At 52.2% G+C, this 25,375-nt stretch overlaps 10 protein-coding genes across 10 annotated transcripts; 5 read left to right on the top strand and 5 right to left on the bottom strand.

Annotated features, from left to right (window-relative positions):
* Positions 1-120: 120 nt before the first annotated feature.
* Positions 121-1,405, bottom strand: BO86DRAFT_302994 (lactonase family protein; the record flags this gene model as incomplete). The annotated part of the gene is made up of 4 exons (XM_025667559.1): positions 121-476; positions 560-1,033; positions 1,091-1,199; positions 1,262-1,405. 4 exons carry the CDS (start codon positions 1,403-1,405, stop codon positions 121-123), a joined length of 1,083 nt encoding a protein of 360 aa, XP_025531976.1.
* An 896-nt stretch (positions 1,406-2,301) lies between these two features.
* On the top strand, positions 2,302-3,238 carry BO86DRAFT_385647 (uncharacterized protein). Its single transcript, XM_025671153.1, has one exon. It carries the CDS (start codon positions 2,581-2,583, stop codon positions 3,154-3,156), a length of 576 nt encoding a protein of 191 aa, XP_025531975.1. The 5' UTR covers positions 2,302-2,580; the 3' UTR covers positions 3,157-3,238.
* Positions 3,239-4,137: 899 nt separating this feature from the next.
* BO86DRAFT_406492 (uncharacterized protein) lies at positions 4,138-5,505 on the bottom strand. Its single transcript, XM_025674190.1, has 3 exons — positions 5,401-5,505; positions 4,241-5,346; positions 4,138-4,179 (listed from the first exon to the last, which is right to left on the bottom strand). Exons 1-2 carry the CDS (start codon positions 5,479-5,481, stop codon positions 4,567-4,569), a joined length of 861 nt encoding a protein of 286 aa, XP_025531974.1. The 5' UTR covers positions 5,482-5,505; the 3' UTR covers positions 4,138-4,179; positions 4,241-4,566.
* An 826-nt stretch (positions 5,506-6,331) lies between these two features.
* On the top strand, positions 6,332-8,411 carry BO86DRAFT_353635 (putative GABA permease (Uga4)). Its single transcript, XM_025669535.1, has 7 exons — positions 6,332-6,465; positions 6,527-6,672; positions 6,735-6,782; positions 6,845-6,992; positions 7,046-7,665; positions 7,720-8,104; positions 8,158-8,411. The coding sequence occupies exons 1-7, from the start codon at positions 6,378-6,380 to the stop codon at positions 8,334-8,336; spliced, it is 1,614 nt and encodes a 537-aa protein (XP_025531973.1). The 5' UTR covers positions 6,332-6,377; the 3' UTR covers positions 8,337-8,411.
* Positions 8,412-8,866: 455 nt separating this feature from the next.
* BO86DRAFT_330197 (alpha/beta-hydrolase) lies at positions 8,867-10,358 on the top strand. Its single transcript, XM_025668711.1, has 6 exons — positions 8,867-9,106; positions 9,161-9,200; positions 9,303-9,427; positions 9,533-9,728; positions 9,856-10,156; positions 10,218-10,358. The coding sequence occupies exons 1-6, from the start codon at positions 8,901-8,903 to the stop codon at positions 10,247-10,249; spliced, it is 900 nt and encodes a 299-aa protein (XP_025531972.1). The 5' UTR covers positions 8,867-8,900; the 3' UTR covers positions 10,250-10,358.
* Positions 10,359-10,639: 281 nt separating this feature from the next.
* ilv3 (dihydroxy-acid dehydratase ILV3) lies at positions 10,640-12,882 on the bottom strand. Its single transcript, XM_025674189.1, has 4 exons — positions 12,670-12,882; positions 11,192-12,594; positions 10,804-11,122; positions 10,640-10,738 (listed from the first exon to the last, which is right to left on the bottom strand). The coding sequence occupies exons 1-4, from the start codon at positions 12,738-12,740 to the stop codon at positions 10,690-10,692; spliced, it is 1,842 nt and encodes a 613-aa protein (XP_025531971.1). The 5' UTR covers positions 12,741-12,882; the 3' UTR covers positions 10,640-10,689.
* Positions 12,883-13,929: 1,047 nt separating this feature from the next.
* Positions 13,930-18,767, top strand: BO86DRAFT_406488 (P-loop containing nucleoside triphosphate hydrolase protein; the record flags this gene model as incomplete). Its single annotated transcript, XM_025674188.1, has 4 exons — positions 13,930-14,274; positions 14,349-16,886; positions 16,944-17,321; positions 17,403-18,767. The coding sequence occupies 4 exons, from the start codon at positions 13,930-13,932 to the stop codon at positions 18,756-18,758; spliced, it is 4,617 nt and encodes a 1,538-aa protein (XP_025531970.1). The 3' UTR covers positions 18,759-18,767.
* A 730-nt stretch (positions 18,768-19,497) lies between these two features.
* BO86DRAFT_385639 (DUF3425 domain-containing protein) lies at positions 19,498-20,740 on the bottom strand. The gene is made up of 2 exons (XM_025671152.1): positions 20,444-20,740; positions 19,498-20,385 (listed from the first exon to the last, which is right to left on the bottom strand). Exons 1-2 carry the CDS (start codon positions 20,589-20,591, stop codon positions 19,505-19,507), a joined length of 1,029 nt encoding a protein of 342 aa, XP_025531969.1. The 5' UTR covers positions 20,592-20,740; the 3' UTR covers positions 19,498-19,504.
* Positions 20,741-21,081: 341 nt separating this feature from the next.
* BO86DRAFT_445261 (3-propionate hydroxylase) lies at positions 21,082-23,248 on the bottom strand (the record flags this gene model as incomplete). The annotated part of the gene is made up of 7 exons (XM_025676436.1): positions 21,082-21,946; positions 22,004-22,161; positions 22,220-22,374; positions 22,426-22,570; positions 22,637-22,747; positions 22,810-23,051; positions 23,140-23,248. The coding sequence occupies 7 exons, from the start codon at positions 23,246-23,248 to the stop codon at positions 21,082-21,084; spliced, it is 1,785 nt and encodes a 594-aa protein (XP_025531968.1).
* A 721-nt stretch (positions 23,249-23,969) lies between these two features.
* Positions 23,970-24,738, top strand: BO86DRAFT_385637 (uncharacterized protein). The gene is made up of 2 exons (XM_025671151.1): positions 23,970-24,286; positions 24,364-24,738. The coding sequence occupies exons 1-2, from the start codon at positions 24,192-24,194 to the stop codon at positions 24,578-24,580; spliced, it is 312 nt and encodes a 103-aa protein (XP_025531967.1). The 5' UTR covers positions 23,970-24,191; the 3' UTR covers positions 24,581-24,738.
* The last annotated feature ends 637 nt before the right edge of the window (positions 24,739-25,375 follow it).

Genomic DNA, 25,375 nt, shown 5'->3' with positions numbered 1-25,375 from the left:
AAATACAACCAAACACAAGACATAGCTTGCGACAGCTCATAAACCACATTGACAAGCAATAAAATTAGACTTGGACTTTCATTATTATCTATCTATGTACTTTACACGCATTCAGCATTCCTAGTCATACCAAATGGCGTTCATGCCGAATCCCATCTCAGGGATATCAACCCGAGCCACGCGAGCAAGGTTCTCGTCGCGGAAGCGGTAGATCTCGACGAAACCAAGCTGGTCGTCACACAGAGCAAGCCATTCGTCACTGAAGTCGCATGGGCTGACTGCGTTGGAGTGTCCGCCGCTGGTAGATGTGGGGTGAATGAACAGCTGGCGCTCGATTTCTCCGCTGGGACCCAGCTTGAAGGCTGTGATGTACCCCGTGATATCGAAGGAGTTACCGCGGGTGGTTGCGAACAGATATTTGCCGCTCTTAGTGGTGAAAGTCACGTCACCACGGTACTTGTTCCGGGGGGGAAGACCTAGGTCAGATTAGTATCGATCGCAGAAAGCCGCTATCACAATATAATCGAGACTCGGGGGGTTCGGGGTGGTTCAGACTTACCACCGGGAAGCAACGGGTAGGTGATGTGGGTGAAGACTGGCTTGTGGGTACGCTCGTCGATAACGTACACGCCAAGTCGGTTACCCGCCTCCATCAACACATAGAGGTATTTACCACTGGGGTGCATTTCAACCCAGCGGGGATGGTCACCCGGCGCGGGCGCCTCGAGGCAGTCAACCAGCTCCAGCTGTCCCGTGGTAGCATCCTTCTTGTGTGTCCAGATCTTGTTGGCTTGCAGATCGGCCGAGTACAGATATGTCTCCGTGGGATCGAAGACCATGCCGTGGATGCCGGTGTTCGGCTCATACTCGTAGTTCTGGATGTTCTCGCGCAGACTGCCATCCTCGTTGGTGGAGAAGACATTGCCGTAGCCGGCGTACTTGTAGAAGGGGTTGCCGTACACGTTGTAGGGGGGCTTGTGCGCGGCGAGCACGAAGATTGCACGGGTGTTGGTATCGGCGCTGGCAGCCAATTCTGCGAGGGGAAATCAGATTTCGCAAGCTTGGACGCAGCAGAGCAACGGTGCCTTACCATGACCAGCCACGGGGTGGGAGGCTTGATGGACAATGTCGGTAGGGCTGTTCACAGCAAAGCTGTTCCACTTCTTCATGGCAGCGCCATAGATAGCTTTTTTGTCGTGCTTTCAAGACAGACTTAGTTTCCGAGCCAAAACACCTTGATAGTAAGCAAAAACATGCTTACCGAGAAAGTCATCCAAGAGATAGGCTCCGCCTCTGGGATGTCGGTCTTCTTGACCAAGTCCAGGGTCAAGGCTTCGTCATCGAATGCGACCGTGTAGATGCGTCCTGGAGGGGTCCAGGTACCGACCATGAGATGGTGCTTCATTTTCGTAGGTGGGGTTGCGGTAAAGAGGGAAGCGGAGAATCGATATGTCGGAGTATGACAGAATTGAGCACTGAAAGAACCAGCAGAGCTCGTGAGAAGGGCAGACGATGCTGAAACAGAGGGTGCTCGAATTGATGACCAGAGACGGAGCATTATAGAACCATCACTTCTGAGACTCGAAGGAGGGGGAAGAGTATTTCCTAGCGCTGGTTCGGCAGGGAAAAAGTCGAGGCACCGCCGACTCGGGATCTGGAGACAGCCGAAGCCAGACTAGAGCAATGAATGCGGGGAGCGGCAAAAGATTACGGCACCTTGAGTGCATTTGTGCCTCAGGCATTCGAGTGGAATCTCAAGGCTCAGACATTAGCCTGAGCACTAGCTTAGCACTTAACATGGCTAGCTTCGGCCTCAACTAGCACCAGCATTAGCCTGTCCACCGCTACTACCTAGTACTCCGTACCATGGCCCTATTACCCATCAGGCAAGGCGGACTGAGCTTCTCCAACACATCATTAGTGACGCAGACTGTTTCAAATGTCGACTGGAACAGGGTCCTCAAGGACTGCAGATCTCCGAGCGAAAAAAAGGGGGAGAAGGGGCAAAGGGTGCACAGATATACAGTTGGAGGCGATAGAGCTCCCCATGTAACGGGTACATGCATGTGGGAGGAGGAGCTGTGGCACGTAACCAACATCCTAATCAGGATAACAACAAATGCCTCCTCCAGGTTTTCGGGAGGGATGGCGGAGTGATGGACATTTAGACACGGAGTAGAAAATTCCAGTGGCTGCCCCAGGCCAATCAGGCTGCAGCGGGCAGCGCAAAGGCGGGGTTCCCTTCCCCGACTAACGCCATTCATGATCTCACCTTCCCTGCTTCCATCCAACTGATTGTACTGATTGTTATACAGCCTTGGTCTTAACTCCAACTGATCGCTGCCCTTTCATCAGACCTACGACATCAGTGCGAAGACATGGCAGCCCAGACCAGCTCCAGCTCCGACGGTTTGTGCCTTTTATTTCCGTCCCTCTTCCCAAGCTCCGACCGACCTTTCACATCACCCCTCGTCTGCTACCTCCAGCCAGCTTGCTTGCCTCTGGCGTTTCCACTAATTCCATTTGCATATCTCTTCTCCTAAGTAACGTACTTAATAACCTTATTTGCTAATCGCTCCAATGTCGACCTCTGTAGCTACCGCGACCTCGGAACTCCAATCCTCTCTTCGTGAGCTCGCTCTCACCACCAAAAGTCCCGTGAAAGACATCGCCCGCCCGTCATTACTCCCCCACTCGGCCCTCAAGAAGAAGAAGAAAGCTGCCCCCGTGGCAGACTCTTGGGAAGATGAGGTAGACGAGAGCGCCTCCGAGCCGGACGAGCCGGACAACAACCCCGTGCTATCGCCGTCAATCCGCGCCTCCGAAGACCCTCTCGACCCTCCCCCTACCCCGCTCTCTCCGCAAACAACCTTGAACCAACCATGGCCTTCCTACGGCAACTCCGGCTCCATGCCCCGATCATCAGACTCCAAATCCCCAGTGTCGGGCCGACGACCCGAGAAGCAGACGGCGGTAGCGAACCGAATGATTGCAGGCGCATTGGGTATTCGAGCCCCGAAGCGCACGGAAGAGCAGCGGGCATATGACCGAGCGGTGAAAGAGCAAGAGATCAAGAGGAGAAATAAAGAGCGCGAGGAAGCCGCCAAGGCGAAGGAGGATGAGGAACGGGCGAAGGCGGCTGTATGGGATGCATGATTGCTTTCAAGACTCCAACTCTGTCAATATAGGGCGTTTGCATTTGATGTATTTTGATAACACTCACTACGCTAATCAGAACCCCCTTATCCTAGTTTGTTGACTTGCTCTTCGTCGCCGATGCAGCTTTACGTGGAGGCTCCCTCTGGAATGCTGGCCCTGGGATGCGGAAGAGTGTCTCTGGAGATTGGAACGAGGGAAGGTAATGCTATAGCAGATGTACTCATATATTCCTGACTTATAGCGGGACACGGCTTTTATGTTGTGTCTCCCCTTGGTTGTTGGGAGTTTCGCAACAGAAGCTCAGGTAAACATAGAGTACTGTACATAGTGACTGGGCTCGCGCACAGTGCCCAACATGAAATGCAGATCACAGGATGATCAAGTAGCTGTTAGGACGGTCAGACCGCAGTGTCGGACTACTGTGCTTCCATATCAAGGTACTGTATTAGAGAATGAATCTGCCCCTTGATGTACTGTCCCCTTCCTGAGTACAAACTTGACAACCCACCGACATTTTCGAGTACTATAAAAACACCATAAAATACAGATAGACGTGTCGAATCTATTAACGAGTGCTTAAGGCAGATGGGATTAGTGCATAGTCTCCTCAAAAACCTGATAAAACATGTTGATTGGAAATTGAGAAGATATTTGTACACTGGGATTGCAATATCCGTGGACAGGGAGAATAGGTCATTCACACTTTCTTCCTGTGTTTCTCTAGATGTGAATGTAGCGTATAAGGAAGGGATTGCCCTTCCATTATCCGAGTAACACGGGCAAAGCGAGGCAAGCACCCTGGTCTGAGCTGGTGCCTGGAGTATCAATTCAATCCTAATTCACTGCTGTGTTTCTGCTCTAGGACTATCTACCAATTGAGCATACAACTCTCCACCTCTCCTGCACGCCTGAGTACGCTTCTTCGTCCACCAACACCAGAGCACGAAGTTCAAACAGTCTGATCGCACTTTAAACTTCCTCAAATCTGTTCATAAGCAACCTCAAGCTACTCATTTCGACCTCAAGATGGAGCAGAAAGGTCAGTCACCTGTACAATTGAGTAAGAAAAGGGTATACTGACTTTGCCATGGAAAAAGCTACCGAGCCCGATAAAGCCTCCAAGTCATACGATCGTTGCACTCAGGAGCAGACTCGCTATCGCTGCGGACATACAGCACCTGGCGAGTTCGTCAAATGTGTCAAACATATCGCCAAGCCAGAGCTGCGGTGCAACAGCAAGGAGATTGATCATATTGATACCAAGGAAACTTTGCACATGTGTCGCAAGTGTTTGAAGAGCGCTTAAGAAGAATGGAATTTGACGCGTAAGTCTCTATCTTGCCTCATTGAGATCTGCAGAACGGGCTCTGATCAGATTCTCAGGTTCGAACAATCATGTCACGGGGCCTATTTTCTGCCAACGCCTGATTTATCTCTCAATTTGGCCTCGAGACCATCAAGCTCTTTCTGAGATGCCGTCGGATCGACGGTCTCTAGTGCAACTGAGGCTTCAAAGTCGAGTATCTGGGCACCTTTCTCATTTATCAGGAAGTTGTACTTATTGATGTCTCCGTGGAGGATTCCGATGGCATGCAGTAGGCGGATAGAGCTTCTGCATTCTTCCAGATCCTGTATGTCCGGCGGATAGCCTGAAATCATCTCCATGAGGAAGCCGATTGTACGATCCTTGGTTCCCTCGTAGACGTATCCAATAAAGCGGGGGGCGAGTAGAAAGCCAGCGGACGATAGGATGGAATAGATGGATACCTCCTGCTGCAGATAGCGGACCTCATGTTTGAATCGCGCTATCTTCATAACCCATATCTCGTTGTTGTCGTCAGCACGTACACAGGAGAGACGATCACCGATTCTCGACACTTTTGTAAGGCTTGAAAGATTGTAGAACTTGGCGGTCGAAATGTCAAGCTTTGCCAGGTTCAATCCGTGTGGCTTGAATTCTTCTAGCGTGCTTTCGAGGCCATGAGTTCCGTTTCGCACTGTGAGTGTTGTCCATTCTTCCTCCCAGCGTGGGACCCTTCGTAGGTACAGAAGAATCCGATAGCTATCAGTCCTATAACCTGGAGGTATGATGCCTTCACCGAGGACCCAAACGTAGACAACCCGATTCTTCTTTCGCACCCGATAGAGGAAGTCATTCTCCTCGAGGTCTAGAGACAGTACTTGCTCCTATACTCCTTAGCAACAAGTTCGACGATGATGATGCACGATAGGCGAACTCACGTCCTGGCACGCTGTCAAAATGGGCTGGGGAGGAGGACTGGTCGAGTCGGTGTCGCTGGAGTCGCTAACATTGGACGACATGATAGGCTAGATTCGACACAGTTCTAGAATAGATCAACTGATAAGGTGGCTGAGGTGGGGGTGTTGACGATAAGGAATGAGCTATCGTAACCATGAGGTGAAAACCAGTACTAGCTATATGTGGTTAGTAGCAGGCGACATAGCTGATGTAATCATTTGTTTCACTTGCACAAGTGCTGACATCATTCCTCGAGCCAGTCGTCGGGTGAGCCAACTTGATGACAGAGGAAGACCAGACGCACCAAACTGCCCAGTGCCAGGTGGCTGGCTGCTTCCTAACATTCCCGAGGTTGTGGCACTGACCTCTAGTCCCAGGCTCCCAGCCGTGGTGCTGCAGGAACTAATTTAGTTTGCAGGCGCATGCAATTTGTATTCTGCATCAATCTGGCTAAATTAGTGCCTGGAAATCTCACTTTTCCAATGACTGGCAAATTGCTCGAGGAGATCGCGTCCGGTTCCACTCAGACCATTGCTTTGCAACCGACTAGACCCGCCGATCGGAGGCCCATGCCAGCCTCTATGTGGGGAAGGAAGTCCATCGGCTCCAGTCAACTCATCCGAACCCCCCTGGTACTGGAGACTACCTAACCACTAAATGTCACTAGCAGACGCCGTCTGCCAGTGAGCATGGAAAAGCTGAAGTTTGAGGCAAGACAAAATGGCCTCGACATCCACGGGTACGTGGGTACGCCGCTGCTTGGCAAACCTTAATACATTTCATCTCCCCGTCTCCTGCCTCGCCCTTCCGTCCCCGGGAAGTTCAAGCTCTGACCCCTCAAATAACGGGGGGGGGCCGCCTCTCCAGCCCTGTCGCTCCTTTTCATCATCTTCCATTCTTCCTACCCCCCCCCCCCCCCCTAGTGAAGCTGCTTGCTCATCATCCAGAGCAGTCGGCAATGGCAGGCAAGCAGCAATCCCCAACGGCCTCGTCCGCCACTTCGAGTGCGGATGGGCTGGCCGATCCCGGAGATTCACAATTACTTGGTGAGTAACTCGCCTCCTAATTATGAATTATGCCGATAGCAATCGGCTCACAATGCCTCAGCCACCCTCGGATACAAACAGGAACTTCGTCGACAATACTCTACGGTTCAAATCTTCGCTGTCGCATTTAGCATTATGGGACTGGTGCCCTCGATTGCATCCACTCTTGCCTTCAACTTACCAGCCGGTCCCGCGGCAATGACATGGGTAATTACACCCAACTCGAGAGACATGCTACTTGCAGGATCAGATTCGCTAAATTATCCCAGGGTTGGCTCATTGCCAGTCTCTTCATTTTTTGCGTAGGATTAGCATTAGTATGAATCCCCGTGATCACATTGTGGCTGGGAGCGCAGCTAACACTTCCATCTTGCTCCAGGCCGATATGTCGTCAGCTATGCCCACAGCCGGTGGGCTCTATTGGTGGACTCATTACTTCGCAGGCCCCAAGTATAAGAATGCGCTGAGCTTTCTGGTGGGATACAGCAACACCATGGGGCTAGTCGGGGGAATGTGCTCGGTGGACTGTGAGCAAATATGGGTTAACCATGAGTCGAGACATGTGCTTACAGGACGACAGACACACTTACGCTTATGATTCTTGCCTGCGTATCTATAGCACGCGACGGTGCGTGGTCAGCCTCGAACGGTGTCATCTACGGTGTATATGTTGGCCTCATTCTTCTTCACGCCTTATGCGGCATTTACACCGGCCCTATCATGCCTCGGATCCAAACATTTTGCATTTTCATCAACATCGCCATTATCATCGCCACTGTCATTGCTCTGCCGGTGGGCAAGGTCACCAACGGTGGAACCCTCAACCCTGGCAGCTGGGTCTACGGACATGTGGATAATCTGACGACCTGGCCGAAGGGATGGGCCTTCATCCTCGCTTTTCTGGCCCCGATTTGGTCCATCGGATTTTTTGACTCTTGCGTGCACATGAGTGAAGAAGCTTTGCATGCTGCGAAGGCCGTGCCCCTCGGAATCGTCTGGTCATCGGGATGTGCATGCGTGCTGGGGTTCTTGGTGCTGAGTATCATTGCCGCCGTGATGGACCAGGATATTAGCACGACATACGATTCGGTATACGGACAGCCCATGGCGCAGGTCTATTTCACGGCGCTTGGCAAGAAAGGAGCCTTGGGATTCATGGGAGTGCTGATAGTGATTCAATTCTTGATTGGACTAAGCTTGGTACGTCAGGACGAAGGCTGAGCTTGATGTGTGTCTTCCTAACAATAGACATAGATCGTCGCCGCTTCTCGACAGACCTGGGCGTTCTCCCGAGACGGTGCCTTGCCATTTTCAAATTACTTTCGCCATGTGAGCAAGCGCATTCAGTATCAGCCGGTACGGGCGATGTGCGGCTTCGTAGCTGTCTGCATTGTCTTCGGTCTACTATGTTTGATCAATTCCGTCGCCGCCAACGCGCTTTTCTCGCTCTTCGTGGCCAGCAACTACGTTGCCTGGGGTACCCCGATTCTTTGCCGGTTGATCTGGGGTAAGGAGCGGTTTCGTCCGGGAGAGTTCTACACCGGGTGGTTCAGTCGACCGATCGCAACCGTGGCCGTGGTGTGGTTGATCTTTGGTTTGATCTTGTCGATGTTCCCTAGCACAGGCCCGAATCCGAGCCGTAAGTGTTTGCTTTTTTCCAATTGGGCTTATTGGCTAATGATGATAATATAGCATCGGATATGAATTACACGATTGTGCTTAACGGCTTCGTCTGGGTCGCATGCATGACTTACTACTTTTTGTTTGCTCGCAAGTGGTATACTGGACCCAAGATGACCGTTGACGGGGGTGACTCTCGAGTCGAGAACGACGAGAGCCGGCCAGGAAGTAAAGACCCTCCTTCTGCCTAGGATTTGATCTGATATATAGAGTTCTGATCTTTAAACCACGAAGGATAGATAAGACATAGATTTGGACAAATAGACATTTCTATATGAAGTTTTCAATATCTTTTTCAGCTTGTGCTCTCACGTACTACATTCTCTATATCATCCAATTTCCATAATAAGCGGGGGTGCTTTGCTACAGCAAATTGACAGTGCTGGCGGGGACTTGCGTATCTGCTTGGTTTTACAAAGTATATATCCGTGCGGAAATAACGCGGCCACCAACACTTAGAACTCTGGCTCATCGTTACCTATACAGTGTCATCTACCTTCTCAGTCCACATGAGACTAATTATCTCGACTCTATGAGCGCTATAACAGATATCACTTACATTTGACACACTGCGACTTGACTGGGTAGACGAAACCCCATGTATGCCTGAGGCAGGAATTAATCACCTCCATGCTGACTCATCTCCTAAACTGGGCTATCGGACTAATTACGTATCGCGCGTTTCGAGGATGCATGTTTAGTTATAGACAACCTCTAACGACTAACAGAAAATCTCCCCTCCAATTCAAGTAACCATGCTCTCCAGGACCTTCTTCGCGAGAGCCGGAGCCATCCAGCGCTCAGCCGGCCTCGCGCGCCTGTTCTCCTCCACCACGCAGCGGATGGACCCCGATCTGTCCTACCAAGTCTTCAAGCCCGAGAAGGACGAAGTCAGCCGGGACCCGATCATCTTTCTGCACGGCCTGTTCGGCTCGAAACAGAACAACCGAAGCATAAGCCGGTAAGCCCACCCTTCATGTGATGTGGTAGCGGATAATTGACGACGAGCACGCAGCGCATTGGCCCGCGACCTCAAATGCGAAATCTTCACCGTGGTATGTATGCATACCCTGCTTATCTCGAGTCGCGTTGGGTTTTATGCCGTCTAGACGGTCTGAAGCCACTATTGTTCTGATGTTCTTGATGGTTGTTGCTAGGACCTCCGAAACCACGGTCACTCGTTCCACGCCGAGGAGCACAATTACTCCGTGATGGCGGAGGATGTGGTCCGGTTCATGCAGCAGCTGAAGCTGGAGAAGGCCGCGCTGATCGGGCATTCGATGTATGAGATCACCCCCCCGCGCACCCCCCCTTTGCCAGCTGCCACACTCTCGCGAGTTGTTGTACTGGAGAAAAAGAACTGACCCCCTGGTCGGGTATACAAAAGGGGCGCCAAAGCCGCCATGACCGTGGCCCTCGAATCCCCGCGCCTCGTCTCGGCGCTGGTCCCCGTGGACAACGCCCCGCGCAACGCGCCCCTCAAGAGCGACTTCGGCAAGTACGTCCGCGGCATGCAGGAAGTCGAAGCCGCCCGGGTCACCAAGCAGTCCGACGCCGACAAGATCCTGAAGGAGTATGAGGAGGTATGCTATGCTATGCCACGCCTACCCTCCCTGAACCTTTCCCCAACATGCACCCCGCACCCCCCCAACCCCTTTGCCCTGCTGCCCCCACGATGCAAGCAAGAGCTGATAACGACCAAAAAAAAAGTCCCTCCCCATCCGCCAATTCCTCCTCACGAATCTCATCCGCTCCGAGGCGGACCAGACCATGAAATTCCGCGTCCCGCTCGCCGTCCTCGGCGAGTCGCTGGTCGACATGGCCGACTTCCCGTACGCGGAGGGAGACAAGCGGTACGACGGCCCGACGCTGTTCGTCCGCGGTACCCGTAGTCGCTACGTCACGGACGATGCGGTCCCCGCGATCAAGGCGTTCTTCCCGCAGGCGCAGATCGCGGACGTGGAGGCGGGGCATTGGTTGATCTCGGAGAATCCGGAGGCGTTTCGGCTTGGTATGTTTGTCCCTTTCCTTAGTGCGGGAGAGGGCTTGGTGTGCTAACGTTTGTGCTTTAGCGGTGGTTAAGTTCTTTAAGGGATTGGATTAGGTTTCAGAGCTGAAGAGGTTGGGGGATGGGGGTGTATATAGGTATGTTTGGGGTTGGGGTGGATTCGTGCGCGTGATAGAGCTAGAGCTGAGCTAGAGCTAAAGGTCGGTTGGTTGCATATATAAAGGATCTCTTTCTTCAACGCGTTTCAATAGAATGGTATCATCATCATTGTTTGTTCCTCGGTAAATAAACATGCAGGAGGCGATAAACAGTAGGAAATTGTATATAACACAGGAAGAAAATCTTGCTTTTGGTCTTGCAAAAGAGAAATTCGCCAAACACAAAAATAAGAAACCGAACCAGACCCCATGCTCACCCTGACAAGAAAGACCAAATTACAATCCTGTAGGATGGAGGGGGAGCTAATAAGACATAATCGTAGAAGATGGGGGGGGGGGGGGTAGTTAGGATAAATGTTACAGCCCACGGCGTGGTGTTTAGTCGAGGGCATCGGTGATACAGCCGTGGCTGGCGTCCTTGACCAGTCTGAAGAAGGGTTGTTAGTGGGGAGTCCCAAGTTAATGGAGTGTTTCAGGGCAAGATATACGTACCTAGCGTACTTGCCAAGAGTTCCGCGGAGGGTCAGACCTGTAGGAGGCAACTTGCCGGCAGTCTTATCAGCCTCCCACTGCTGTCTTCTCGAGGCCAGCTCTGTCTCGTCGACATCAAGATCGAGGACACGCTTCTCAGCGTCGATGGTGATCACATCGCCGTCCTTGACCAGACCGATGGGACCGCCGACGGCGGCCTCGGGGACGATGTGGCCGATGAGGAATCCGTGGGAACCGCCGGAGAAGCGTCCGTCGGTGATCAGGGCGCAGGAGTTACCGAGACCGGCTCCCATCAGGGCGGAAGAGGGCTTCAGCATTTCTAGAGGAGATATGTTATTAGCGAGGTCCCGAGGACGTTCAAGAAGAAATACTGGTCGTAGTCACTTACCAGGCATGCCGGGGCCTCCCTTGGGACCGCAGTAGCGGATGACAACAACGGTCTTATCCTCCTTCTTGATCTCATTGCGCTCGAGGGCGGCAATGAAGTCGTCCTCCTCATCGAAGACGCGCGCCTTACCGGTGAAGACGAGACCCTCCTTACCGGTGATCTTGCCAACACTGCCACCAGGGGCCAGAGAACCCTTCAAGATCTGGATGTGACCGGTGGGCTTGATGGGGTTGGACAAGGGACGGATGATCTTCTGGTCCTCGGGGAAGTCGGGAACCTTCTCCAAGTTCTTGGCCAGGGTCTGACCGGTAACAGTCATACCGGAACCATCAATGATACCCTCCTTGAGCAGGAACTTCAGCAGGGAAGGAGTACCACCAATGTTGTGCAGATCGGCCATGACGTACTTGCCAGAAGGCTTCAAGTCGGCCAGGAAGGGTGTGCGGTCGGAAACAGCCTGGAAATCCTCGATGTCGAGCTTGATGCCGACGGAGTCCGCGATGGCGATCAAGTGAAGAACAGCGTTGGTGGAACCACCGGTGATGTTGACGACAATCATGGCGTTCTCGAAAGCCTGGCGGGTCAGGATGTCGCGGGGGCGGATGTCCTCCTTGAGAAGGGTCTTGATGGCCTCACCGGCTGCGAGACACTCAAGGTACTTGGCCTGGGACTCGGCAGGGTTGGAAGAGGAACCGGTCAGGGTCATACCCATAACTTCGATGGCGGTGGCCATGGTGTTGGCAGTGTACATACCACCGCAAGCACCGCCACCAGGGCAGGCGTTGCGGATGATGTCAAAGCGCTCGGGCTCGGTGATCTCCTTGCTCAAGAACTGTCCGTAGGCCTGGAAGGCGGAGACAATGTCGATATCCGCGTTGTTCTGCATCGAGGCGCAACCGGGCTTGATGGTACCTCCGTAGACCATCAAACTGGGCCGGTTGACTCTGCCCATCGCCATCAACACACCAGGCATGTTCTTGTCACAGCCGGGAATGCTGATGTTGGCGTCATACCACTGACCGCCCATGACCGTCTCGATGGAATCCGCAATCAGGTCACGGCTCTGCAGGGAGAAGCGCATACCCTTGGTACCCATACTGATGCCGTCACTGACACCGACGGTGTTGAATTGGAACCCGACCAGTCCGGCCTTCTGGACACCCTCACGGACGCGGTTGTTCAGGTCCATCAGGTGCATGTTGCAGGGGTTACCGTTGTACCACACGGACGAAATTCCAACCTGAGCCTTGTTCATGTCCGCCTCGCTGAGACCAGTGGCGTACAACATCGCCTGGGAGGCACCCTGCGAGATGGGCTGGGTGATATGGCGGGAGACCTTGTTGAGGCCGGCATCCTTGTCGTCGGCATTCTGGTGTCTAGGAAGGGTGGTAGACAGCGAGCGGCTATATATGGCAAAGGCATAGGTCAGAATGTGTCAAGAACCATGCAAAGAGCTAAACAACAATGGAATCACTGACCTGTTCAAAGAGCGCTGGCTGAGGCTCCGGAGAGCGGCGGGCATACGCCCGCGGGTCTGTGAGAGAAGCATTGCCGGATCGAGAGCACGCAACTCACGGGATTTCAATCGGAAGCTTGATTGAGAGGAGAAGGGTCGGATAAGGGGTAAGAGAGAAGTTTAGAAACCCTGGGCCATAACACAAACAGGAATAATATAAGGGAGCATCCGGAGGTCAAGCAGAGAGTCACACACAGCTGGGAAAAATGGGCCGGGGGTGCCTCCGCAGCGAAGTCGGGGCCGGAGTTGGACAGATTCTCCCCGCCACCCAATCCTTGTCCATTGTTTGTCATCCATTACCCAATCATCGGCCCGGCTGGGATGACTCAGGCCGGTCTCGACTGCTTTCCGTGGCAGTTTTCTGGGGAGCTCCCCCCAGCTAGCTGTTCTGGGCTTAGTGTTCCGGTGTCTCAGTTCCACCGCTTCCGACACTGCTAGGTCACGGTACGCTTGCCTCAAATAGGCCGAGGTTCTTGCCGCCTTAGTAGCTTGCTGTAGAACAGAAGCTTGTTGTTGTGATACTTACCTGTCTTTCCTGGTATACTTCTGGTGTTGTATGCTCACTCAAAAAATCACAATACCCTCAGGGCTCAGCATGAGTCTATCTCATGCTAGCACTACCATATCATCTCATACTGTTGCTGGAATATACACATTGCCTTGCTCCCGCACAAGGTGAAGCTCCCGTGCGACAAACAATATACGATGCTTACAGCCAGCGTCGAGTATATTGAGCCAATCTGACAAGCTAGTACTACATGCGACATGCATACAATATATCTGTCTGTGATCGACCACGGAAACCTGTCAGTAGGGTCATGTGGAATTAATGGCGAGCTCAAGTGTTACACTGTGCGCCGTCGTCTGGCAGAAGGACAATGATAGCCTCCCACCTGATCGAAGCGGATCTTGTGAGCTCTTAATTAATCAAAGGCTCTCTCTGAGAGCTAGCCTAGTCCTTTCTTGAATGTTGTTGTGGCCAAAGTAACTACTGGAAGCATTACTGCCTTCCTTGATATCGCAAGCAAGGGAACGCGGCAGGAATGCAGGTGGTATGCAAGCTCTGCAGCACCCTTGCCATTAGACTATCCAGGAACCGACTTCTACGCGTCTACACTGGTCTGTCTTCTTCTACTCTGTTGCACCTATCCCCTCACCTTTGTCGACAAATCGCACCTACCGAGGCGCTGAGGTTTCATGCGGGATGACATTCAGTCGCGACATGGCGTCCATTGTGATTGACGCCTTGAGTCTTTCGCTAATAACCGCTTGTACGGCACCAGCACTGCTCACGATAACCCGTCGCTTTCGAGAACCGAAGATCGATTGTGCATCCGATTCACCAGACACACCTGAGACGCCACTCTTCGGTTTGTCGAGTTTTGAAGATCAGGACGGAACAGCCACGCGAGAGTCACTGGAAGCATTCTCAGCTTCGTGGCAGCGAGTCGCTATAGTACTATTATCGGTCGTTGGGTTTGGAGTATCATTGTCACAGGCTATCATCTCGATCGAATTGGGCCAACGCCAATATGTTATTCCCTTCTGGCTGCAAATGGGAGGATGGGTACGTCCTCAACCGCTATCAGCGCACCCATTGACCTCACTAGCATAGCTCTGGTCTGTTCTAACAGTCGATAGATGGTACTTTGTCTACAAGCCGCGAGCTTCTTCCTCGAATCGGCACCCGTCAAACGTTATATTTTCGGGATGTACGCGTCTGCGGCTAGCTGTGTTATGATAATGATGCCATGCGTGGATCTCGGGCTTCTCCGGCGCTCTGGAGAATTTGATAAACTTGGCCGGTTGTCCACGAGTCTCATGACGAGCCAGATTGGCATTGCCTGTCTACGAGGCTTCTTCTGCATCTTGATACCCAGACGTCCTAACGTATATCACCAAGGACAGGTGGTAGACCAAGAAAAGAGCGTGAGCATCTTTGGCAGAATAACGTTCAGCTGGGTCAACGGTCTCTTGGAATTTGTGGCGACGAAGAAGACTTTGGAACTTGACGACCTCCCAAAATTACCCTTAAACGCTCGCGCCCAAACTCTCCATACACGGCTTGAAAGAATGCGCAGCTCTCGGGAGCTGTGGAAGGCGCTCATACTGGGACATGTCCGGCCTCTTATGCTACAAGGCACGCTAAGCATAATTCAATGTCTGCTTGGATTTGGACCTCAGGTAGCTCTGTTTGGGATACTGAAGTCACTCGAGGATCGCTATTCTTCTCCGAGTGACGCAAACCCAACATGGGTCTGGGTTCTTGGGCTGGGAGTAGTTCTTGTTCTGTCTTCTAGCATTGAATCCTGGTTATGGTGGATTATTTATTCCCAGTTATGGATTCCGATTTATGAAGGAATCTCAGCTCTAGTGTTTGCCAAATCATTGAGGTGCAAGGACGTGAAGCAGCTAAGCCACTACAGTGAAGCAGACGAAAACGATAATGACGGCGAAGAGATAGAAGAGTTGGAGCAACAAGGAAGCCGCCAAACTGTTATCAATCTGGCAACCGTGGACTCCAAGCGCATCGCTGACTTTGTCATGTATAACTACCTGATCCCGTCCTGCATTCTTCGACTGGTCATTGCGTCTGCCTTTCTGGTTCAGTTGATCGGCTGGAGAAGTTTACTGGCTGGTGGTTTCGCGGCAATTCTGGTGACACCGATGAACACTCACTTGACCAAGAAATATTCGGCAGCGCAGAAAGATTTCATGAACGCTAGCGACAAGCGAATGAGTGCAGTGGCGGAAGTTCTGCATGGGATACGACAAATCAAGTTTTCGGCTCTGGAACAGCAATGGCAGGATCGAGTGTCAGAAAAACGCCGTATCGAGCTCAAATACCTATGGAAGACGTCCCTATACACCACTGGAATGGTCTCTGTCTGGATCATGGGACCGCTCTTGTTGTCTGCAGTGTCGTTGACCGTGTACGCGCTGACCCATGGCGAATTGTCTGCGTCAGTAGCATTTACAGCTCTTTCTGTCTTTGGATCCTTAGAATCTGCCTTGGCGAGCTTGCCTGATCTAATGTCCAAAGCAATGGAGGCTAAAATTAGTGCCTCTCGCATTGACCAATATTTGAACTCGGCAGAAAAAGCTCCCTATACATCCGATGTCGAAGAGATATCGTTCGATAACGCCACGATCGCATGGCCGGCACAGGATGACGAAGATGAGCAATCTGATTGGGACGATGAAGAGCGATTTTGTCTTCGCAACCTTAACCTTCGATTTCCGCGCAAAGGATTGAGTGTCATTGCTGGTAAGACTGGCTCCGGGAAGAGCTTGCTTTTGGCCTCAATCCTAGGGGAATGCGATGTCTTGGGGGGAATGGTGGCTGTTCCTCATAGCCCCCCGTCTGCTGAACGATTTGATGAGAGAGCAACACGTCATGACTGGATTATTGACACTGCTGTGGCTTATGTGGCCCAGAACCCATGGATGGAGAATGCAACAATCAAGGATAATATTCTTTTTGGCCTCCCTTACGATCGCTACCGATACCGCAAAGTCCTCCGTGCTGTTGCATTACAAAGGGATATAGATATGCTTCCGGATGGTGACTATACGGATATTGGTGCTAATGGAATCAATCTTAGCGGCGGGCAGCGGTGGCGTATATCATTCGCGCGCGCTCTATACTCGCGAGCAGGAATCCTGATCATGGATGATATTTTCAGCGCGCTTGATGCTGAAACAGGACGTCACCTTTATGAGCGTGCCCTGACAGGAGAACTTGGTCAGAATAGGACTCGGATTCTCGTCACTCACCATGTGGGCCTTTGCCTGCCTCGGACAGATTATTGTGTTCTCCTTGCGGATGGAATCATGATCCACGCCGGTACGAAGGAGGAGTTGGCCGCAGCCCAAAATCTGGTCGACTTTCTGGATCAGACTGCGGAAACAACAGTGCCTGAAACCCCGACAGAAGTGCAGGGACCCAAAGTCTTTTCGAAGCGCGTGTCCACGAACTCGCGAAAATCTACGAACTCGCGTCTCTCGACGGCTACTAGCATTCACACCCTCAGGAAATTCACTGAAGATGAGAAGCGTGAGAGGGGGGCTGTTTCTACCAAGGTCTACGTTGCGTATCTGACCAAAGGAAACTGTCTCCGTCTTTGGACAGTGGTCTTCCTGGCATACAGCGCTTTCATGGCTCTTCTAGTCGGTCGGGTATGGACATCTTTGATAACTCACAAAATGCTGGTTTTTGATAGCTAACGGTACTAGTCCTGGTGGGTCAGCGTCTGGACAAGTGCGTCCACCTCGTCGTCTGATCTCCCGCGTGTTCACGACCACACTAGTAACCAAGCTTGGACATTCGAAGCTGACGAGGATTTGATGTTCTATCTTACGGTGTATATTGGCTTCTCTGTCGCCGCATGTATAGTGGGCACAGTCCGCACCTTAGCTCTTGCCTTTGCCTCGCTCGAATCCTCCCGCCAACTGTTTAATGATCTACTGTACACTGTCCTGAGGTCTCCTCTGCGATGGCTGGATACTGTGCCTACTGGTCGCATTCTCAACCGATTCACATCTGACATCAACATTCTTGATTGGAGGCTCGGATACGACATCGGTCATCTTGTCTACAAAATCTTGGAGCTGGTAGGTATTCTCGCTGCTGGACTGTTAGTGTCCCCTCTTCTCTTGGTGTTCGCTTGTATTCTGCTAGCTCTGTGTTTTCAGCTGTCGAAGGTTTATCTGGTTGGCATGCGAGAGATCAAACGACTGGAGAGCACTTCAAAAAGCCCGGTTCTAGAGCGATTTGGATCTACCTTGGTCGGATTGGGGACCATTCGTGCATTTAACAAGACGGAGGTATACATCAAAGACATGTATGCTCGAATTGACCGACACGCACAAACCGCTTGGTACCTTTGGCTCCTGGATCGCTGGCTTGGTATTCGGATGAGTATTGCAGGCGCCCTTCTGTCAACGATTACAGCGGCGCTAGTCGTGTACATTCCCCACATCACACCTGCTCTGGCAGGGTTTGCAATGAGCTTCGCGCTACAGTATAACTACGCTGTGGCCATGGGGCTGCGCTTCTACGCGAATGTGGAGACAGACATGAACTCCACAGAGCGTGTGCTGGAATACTCTGGTATTGACATGGAAGACCAAGGTGGTGTAGAGCCACCTGCAGCTTGGCCAACTCGTGGAAGAGTCGAAGTGGAAGATCTGGTGGTGGGATACGCGCCCGAGTTACCTCCAGTGCTCAGTGGACTCAACTTCAGCCTGGAGCATAACCAACGCTTGGGAGTGGTAGGACGTACCGGGGCTGGGAAATCTTCGCTAACCTTGGCGTTGTTCCGTTTCTTAGAGGCTCGACGTGGTCGAATTTTTGTTGATGGCCTGGACATCTCTCAGATCAAATTGCAGGCTCTGCGGAGCCGTCTTGCTATCATCCCACAGGACCCCGTGCTCTTTTCGGGCACCTTGCGGTCAAACTTGGATCCATTCCACGAACACACTGACCTGGAGCTCTACAACGCGCTAGAGCGAGTACACCTAGTCTCCTTTGAGGATACCCTGACTCTGGCCTCACATTCCAGCCACGAGCCTTTCAGCGACAGCAGCACATTGCCATCCTCGTCTGCCTCTTCAACCACAGGCCCCCTCAAGACAGTGAATTTCTTTGCTTCCCTGTCATCGATGGTCTCTGAGGGTGGCCTCAACCTTTCCCAAGGGCAGAGACAGCTTCTCTGTCTTGCTCGAGCCATTGTCTCCCAACCAAAAATTATGGTCCTGGACGAGGCAACTTCCGCCGTTGATATGGAAACGGAGGCGTTGATTCAACGGTCAATCCGGGAGGAATTTGGACGAAATGCGACATCTCTTCTCGTCATCGCGCATCGCCTCAGCACCGTTGCCGATTTCGACAAAATCCTGGTTCTGGACGCGGGAAAGGCAGCCGAGTTCGGTACACCGCAGGAGTTGATGGCTATTGAGGGGGGTGTATTTCGAAATCTGGTGCAGAACAGTGGGGAGAGAGCAGTACTGGAAGAGATGATTTGGGGAACGCAGAGAAAAGGAGTATAATTTGATGGGATTTGTTCATTGGCGTGGCGTGATTCGATGTTGCAAGCTGTATATACTTCGTCTTGCTGTTGGAGAGTTCAACTAGAGCTTGGAGTTGATTACTGTACCCATTAGGCTTCCACCATATACCACCTCACCAACTTTCCATGTACAAAACCAACCAACCTCTATGAAGCAACAAACTCAGCAGCAGACCTCGCATACGAATCACGCCTAGGTTCAGGGAATAGATGCTCGCAAGAAAACTAGACCAAGTTAGCCACCCAACCATCTCTACTACAACAATCAGGAATAGTAAATTACCGCCCCGTCACAGTGCTGTCAATACTAGCCAATACTCGAATTCCAGCAGGTGGATGACAAATGCATTGAAACGCCAAGCGTGGAGCCTGCAGAACGGACCCTTGCGCTTCTGATTGGTTACATCACGACTTAAGGTGCAGACCGGTTTCCGGAATTTCTGATGGGCCGGGGGGCCGGTGGGCTTCTTTGCACGTAGTGGGAGGGTGGTGCGTCATGCTATATTTGACCTTGTTATACCAGAGCCTGGAGCCTAGAACGTGTACATGGAATGATCTAGCTTGGAGCATTGGTGGTGTGGTTTGCGGAGAATGACGCAGGTTGCAGGACAGATGGATAACACCCAATACCACATCGCAAAGAAGGATCCTACGCTGTACAGTACATACATTGGATATCTACAATCTCCCCCCCCCCCCCCCAGCCGGAGGTAGGCTAGAAAAAAATCACAAATACCGCAACAGCAACTTCTCGCCTCTCCGCGCCCGCCACCGGTTCGTACTGGCCAACAACTCCGCGCACCCGCGCACCACCCACGGCCACTTCCGCAGAAAGTCCTCGGTGATCTCCCAGTTCCCGGGGTCGGACGGCTCCCCCCACACGAGCAGACTGTACGTCTGCGTGGGCGAGTCCCAGAACCCCATGATGTCCAGGCACAGCTCCTCGTCGTCGAAGCGGTCGGCCATGGCGACGAGGTTGTCGCGCAGCCGCGGCAGGGGGAAGAAGTCCAGCCACGGGTGGTGCGGGACGGTCTGCTGGAGTTTCGTGGGGCGCAGGTGCAGCGGCAGCGCGGTCGGGTCGCGGGCGCCGTGCGGCTGGAGGGTCGTGAAGGGCGAGAGGGCGTCGTCGTGCATCCACTCGGCGCCGGTGCCCATGCCCAGCGTAGCCATGTTAGTAGCGAAGGCGCGGTAGACGTTCATGCGGCTGAGCGTCAGCAGGTGGTCGAGGGTCGGGGAGCCGTGGATGTAGGAGGCGTAGGCGACGCGGGTGAAGTCGGTGAGCAGGGCTTGGAGGTTTCGTTGCGTGGTCGGGTCGGTGCAGGGTTTGCGGTCGGGGCGCGGGCTCGTGCTGGTGCGCATGCGCGTGCGCGTGTGTGATTCGGGCAGTGGTCGTGTTGAGAAGGAGAAGGATGTGGATGTGGATGAAGATGTAGATGTGGAAGGTGATGTAGAGGGACTCGTGGTCGAGTTGGGAGAGGAGGTCGATGGGGAAAGGATCATGAGCATCTGTTCGTCGCTGCTGCTCGTGGGTTCCTCCGTCTTGACCGTTCGTATTACTTGACTCGGTGGCTGAGTCTGTGTTTGCCGTGTGGCTTGTTTGCGTTTTCCTTGGGAAGGTGGTGTCAGTACATATGAAAGTGATTGTAATAGGTGAGCGCAGTTTACTGTAGGCCCGCTGGTTCAGACGGTTCTGTCGTCGCCGTCGTTCTTTGCGATCTCCCATGCCAGCCCAGTCATCTTCAGGGTCCACCTCGGAACTGGCCGTAACAATCGAGATAGCAGCGCGGGTGCGCTCTTCCTTCACCAGATGCATTTCCGATTCCGACCCCATCCGGTTGGGAAGGTATGAAGTACGTATCCTTTGTGGTGTGGAAACCGAAGCGGCGATGGTAGGAGGGAGTGGGTAAAATGCAACAATGCAATGGCTGATTTAAGGTTACTAGGTTGGTTAGTAGTTGAAAGATAAGAAGTTCAGAAGAAGGATCAAGTCTAACCCAGGCTGGATCCGGCCGGGGGTTTTATGGGTGGAGGAAGCCGGAGCTAAACTTAACCCCGTTGACTCTCCACCCGCCCGTTTCGTCCTGTCATTACCGCCAGTCTCATTTCCTGTCATTAATTTCAGGTAAGTAGAAGCCATCTCTAGTGTTGTAGGGATACAAGTCGAGTTCGACAACTTCCCAGCAGAAAGGCATAAGGAAGTGATGTCTGAAGGAGAGGATAGTTTATGATGAGGTAGTTACGGGAGTCTATGTTCTAATTAGTCTAGCAGCGGCATCTTTCAGCTCAAATGCTCTATATCAAACCTACCAAGCGAGATACCCCCTCAGCATATCAACTACCTCCATCGGATCATCTGGACAAGCCCCAAACACCGTCAGAATATGCTGATCCGGACGGACCAACACCGCCCGGCCCTGCGCCAGCTTCATCAGCCCCAACCACTTCTCTCCCGCCTCACCAGGCTGAAGATCGAAATCCTTGCCCCTCGCGACTAAATCAACCCTCAGACCCGGTGGAAGCATGTCCGCAGCCTTCTCGATCACGTCTCTCCACGGATCCGCGTGCTCTATATCGACAAACAGGGTGAGCGCATCGAAAGCGCACAGATCCAATACCGAAAACCGCTTACACTCCACCTCCTCCGCCGACAACTCCCCCACATACGACGAATCAATCGGCCCCATCAGCTGACCAGTCACGGTCTTCGAAGGCTCAATCCACGCGTGGGGGATCCGCGCCCCCGATACACATTTTGCCTGGTAGACGGAAGCGCAGCCGGGAACCCGGGTCTCCCCGTACACATACCCAATGTGTAGACCCAGGTTATCGAAGTGCTCGCGCTGGCCTTCGATGCCTTCGTGCACAGCCGAGGCACGTTCGGGGTCGGCGACGGTGCAATAGAGGTTCTCACGCGCGACGTTCACGTCCGGGTCGGTTGCGCCCAGCGTCTTCAGCAGACGGAAGATCTGTTGGCCGTTTTTGACGCTCTGGGCTGCGTTGACGAGCGCGACGGGGCGGCGCTCGGATTCGTAGGTGTCAAGGAGGGCAGGGCCGGCGTGGCCGTGGTGAATGGCGGCGAGTTTGAAGGCGAGGTTGTGGACGTCGCCCAGGCCGCTGTTCAGGCCCAGGCCGCCGGTTGGGGGGAAGGAGTGGGCGGCGTCGCCGGCTCTGTCATGGGGTCAGCTTTTGCTTTGGAAATGGTGAGAAACCCTGGAGTTTACTGACAGGAGTACGCGGTTTATGCGATAGGACTTGGCCACTTTCCGGCTGAGGATCCAGGGTCGGTAGCTCAGAACGTCGTAGGGGATGTGGGTGCCTATGGCGGCGTCGACGGTCTTGCGGCAGAGGGACTCGTTCCAGGATTCCACTGGGTGTTTTTGGGACTAGTTCGTCAGTCAAGCCACCCTTGGCCGTGAGCGTGAAGAGTAAACAAAGACGTACATCAAAATTGCAAATCAGCACCTGATTTCCTCCGAGGTCATACCCGATAATGAAGCCTGATACCTCAGGGTCCATCACCCAGTGCAGCATGCCCACCCTGTCTTTGACGATAGGGTAGAGATTAGCGTTGATATGAATGGTCATCATCGTCTCGTCTAGATGTCATGCGTCAGTGTTCAGCCCTCAAGGGGGTGAGTTTCACAGACAGGAGTCCTCTCCCTGACTCTCCACCCCCAGAAACCGTCGGACAGCGCTCTTGGCCCCATCACAAGCGACCAGGTGCTTGCATTTGACATGGTATTCTCGCTGCGTAGCACGATCCTCGATCGTTGCGATGACATAATCGCCATACTTGCCAATGTCAGCGTATCGCCACTCACGCTCTCACCGTAATCCAGGAGGAGAGAGGCAACTTACATCCTCAAGCATGACGAATGAATGATTCTTGCGCATCTCTACCAAGGGGTTCTTCACCAGTTGCTTCCGCACGTAGTCTTCAAAGTCCGGTTGCGGGATGTTGTGGATCATCTAGCCTTCAGCAATTAGCTTGTTCGATTCCTCGAGCTTGTGCTTGCTGAAGCCGAGCATACCGTAGGGGTATCATCCAGAACCCCCGGATCCATCCGCTCATAAGGCAGCCGTCCCACCTGCTGCCCACTCAGATGTGTCACGAAGTTCACCCAGAATGCATCTTGGCGGTCGGTGCCCAGACAACGGATCTCGTTTACGTCAAGGCCGAACTGACGACATAGCTCGAGTGTTCTTGGAGACAGAGCGTGGGCTTTCGGGGCGTCGAGTCGTGTTGGGTAGCGTTCGCAGAGCAGAGATTTAACTTTGCAAATAACGTGTTAGTAAGATATCCTCATTTCTAATGCTACTGACCAGCTAGCAAAACAATAAAGGAAAGAAAGAAAACGCACCTCCCAACTGAGCAAGTAAGTATGCCTGGAGTAGACCGCATGGGCCGCCTCCGATGATCAGTACGGGGACGTCGTCGGCGATCTCGTAATCTTGTCTTGCAGGTGACATGTTGGTGTTTTCGAGGAGCTTGGATGTGAGGTTGTGAGTGGCGGGCTGCTTGCCTTTATGTACAGGCTGGGGGATGGAGGTAGAGGGAAGCAATGCAGGCCTTTAGCCAGTAAGTGGATTTTTTGTTGTTCAGCTTGATACTTCTCATCCTTCCCCACCCCCACTTCAGGTGGGAAAGGGATGTGCGGGCCGCGGAGACACAGCAGTCGCGTCCCCACTTGCTTCCCCGCAAATATGGCCAGTTCGAGGATTTTCTTGATGGTTGGAAGTTGTATCCCAGTGTTCGTGAAGGGCTCCAAGTCTGGTGTCATTATGTTGTGCATTGTCGGGTTTATGACAGTTCTGGAGGGGTTGGAGGAAGAAGGTTTTGATGATGTTTTAACATGATACAAGTATCGGTTTGAATTCTCCTGGAGGCTGAGTAGTGGATTCTACCTGACCCTTTCGCTTCCTATGATGACAGCACATAGAGCAGATCTTGACAGCATGCCCTGGGATTAGTTGTTCTTATGTACTGCATATCTCCAGGCTAGACGCCAGATTGGTTGACAGAACCTAGGACCGTCTTTTGCTAACATACAATAGTCAGAACATTGAGCTGGAAGTATTAGTACACCCGCCATCGGAGTCCCAAGAACAGATTTGCCAAAGGCACGCTGAGCATGTATCGTCCTGTCAATGATGTGTAATCCAATGACTCAAAGAGGCAGTTAGTCATAAGACAACCTAGAGCAGTGGAATCATCTTCCGTCTACACCCGTCATGATTATCGTCATCTGGAATGACTGGAGCTGCATCTGATCCAGGAAAAGATCTTTTCCAACACACTATCGTCTCTCCTTACCACCACGCACTACAAAGACCTGTCAATATATTCGATCAGCAAACAACACTTTTTGTCCGTCTCTATAATCCTTATTCCTACAAGAATCTTATATTCATCATGTTTCACAACGACACCTGGCCGATCCTGATTTTTTCTGTACCGTTGATAGCGTTCTTGTCGATGATCTGGACAACCGCCTGGATTTTCTACCCGTAAGTATTAAGCTTATGACGAAGCGAAATTCATACGAACTAAAGTATACGTGGGGGCTAACGGGCGAGCTACCTAGACCCTGCAAGACTGCCTGCACTGCCTCCTGCCAAACCGTCTGCGATACCACCTGCCAGACCGTCTGCGATACCGTCTGCGAAGCCGTCTGCCGTGCCAACACCCAGTCCCTGACCTATGTGCCGTCTTTTACGGTTCAGACTACTGTTGATGATTGGGGTCGTGTGATAGCGACGCTGCCTCAGGATGGCACTCGAGTTGAGCTGAAGAAAGTTTAGGTTGAGAACCGCTGGAAGCAAGATTTCAGAGAGCCATGATGAAGATCTTTGCTATGGCTGTTGGCTTACAGTTGCTTAAGAGTGTAGGGAGGGGCGCCGGCGGGGAGAGGGATTGTTGCTGCCTGTCTCCCCCATCTTGTCATTCTCAGGTCTGAGCTGTGAAGTCCATGAATATGTGGGCTTAGGTATTATTGTTGTTGACAAGTGATAGAAGTCGGGCGGGAATGGTATTTTTGCCCGTAGCTAAACAGCAAGAGCTTCACAGCCGTGAATACAAAGATGTTTTCTTATATAGTTTTGTTCATATAATTAAGAATATGCTTTGCGTGCTTTGGCCGAGGCTGATCACCAGGCCCTTGTAAGCAGTCTGCAACTTGGGGCTCGGCCATCTATTACGAAGAAGAGTAAACAGCCGTGCTTGTGTGGCTTTAGGCATTGGACCCAGCAGGATTAAGTATAACGCCATACTTTTACTTGTTGTAGAGAATATATAGGCTTAATGAAAAGAGATATACTAATAACGATCATAATAAAGGTTCATTATTTCTTCTACAAAACCTAGTAGTATTTATTTTTCACTATATAAACAGCTAGGCCTACTGAACCCCTAGAAGACTTTAAAAAAATAATTTTATAATACTATTATACTTAATAATATTAGTAGCTGAAGCTTTAAATAGTAATTATTTAGCCATAGTTTTAAACTATTGTTAAGGTACAGGCTTTTTGCACAATACCTACCGGCTGCAGACACCTCTTCTAAGGTTAATACTGATTTATTAGGCTCCTGGTTTA

Source organism: Aspergillus japonicus (assembly GCF_003184785.1).
Source record: "Aspergillus japonicus CBS 114.51 unplaced genomic scaffold BO86scaffold_4, whole genome shotgun sequence".
Lineage (NCBI taxonomy): Eukaryota > Fungi > Ascomycota > Eurotiomycetes > Eurotiales > Aspergillaceae > Aspergillus > Aspergillus japonicus.
The sequence above is the reverse complement of the archived record's forward strand: the minus strand, read 5'-3'. Positions and strand labels throughout refer to the sequence as shown.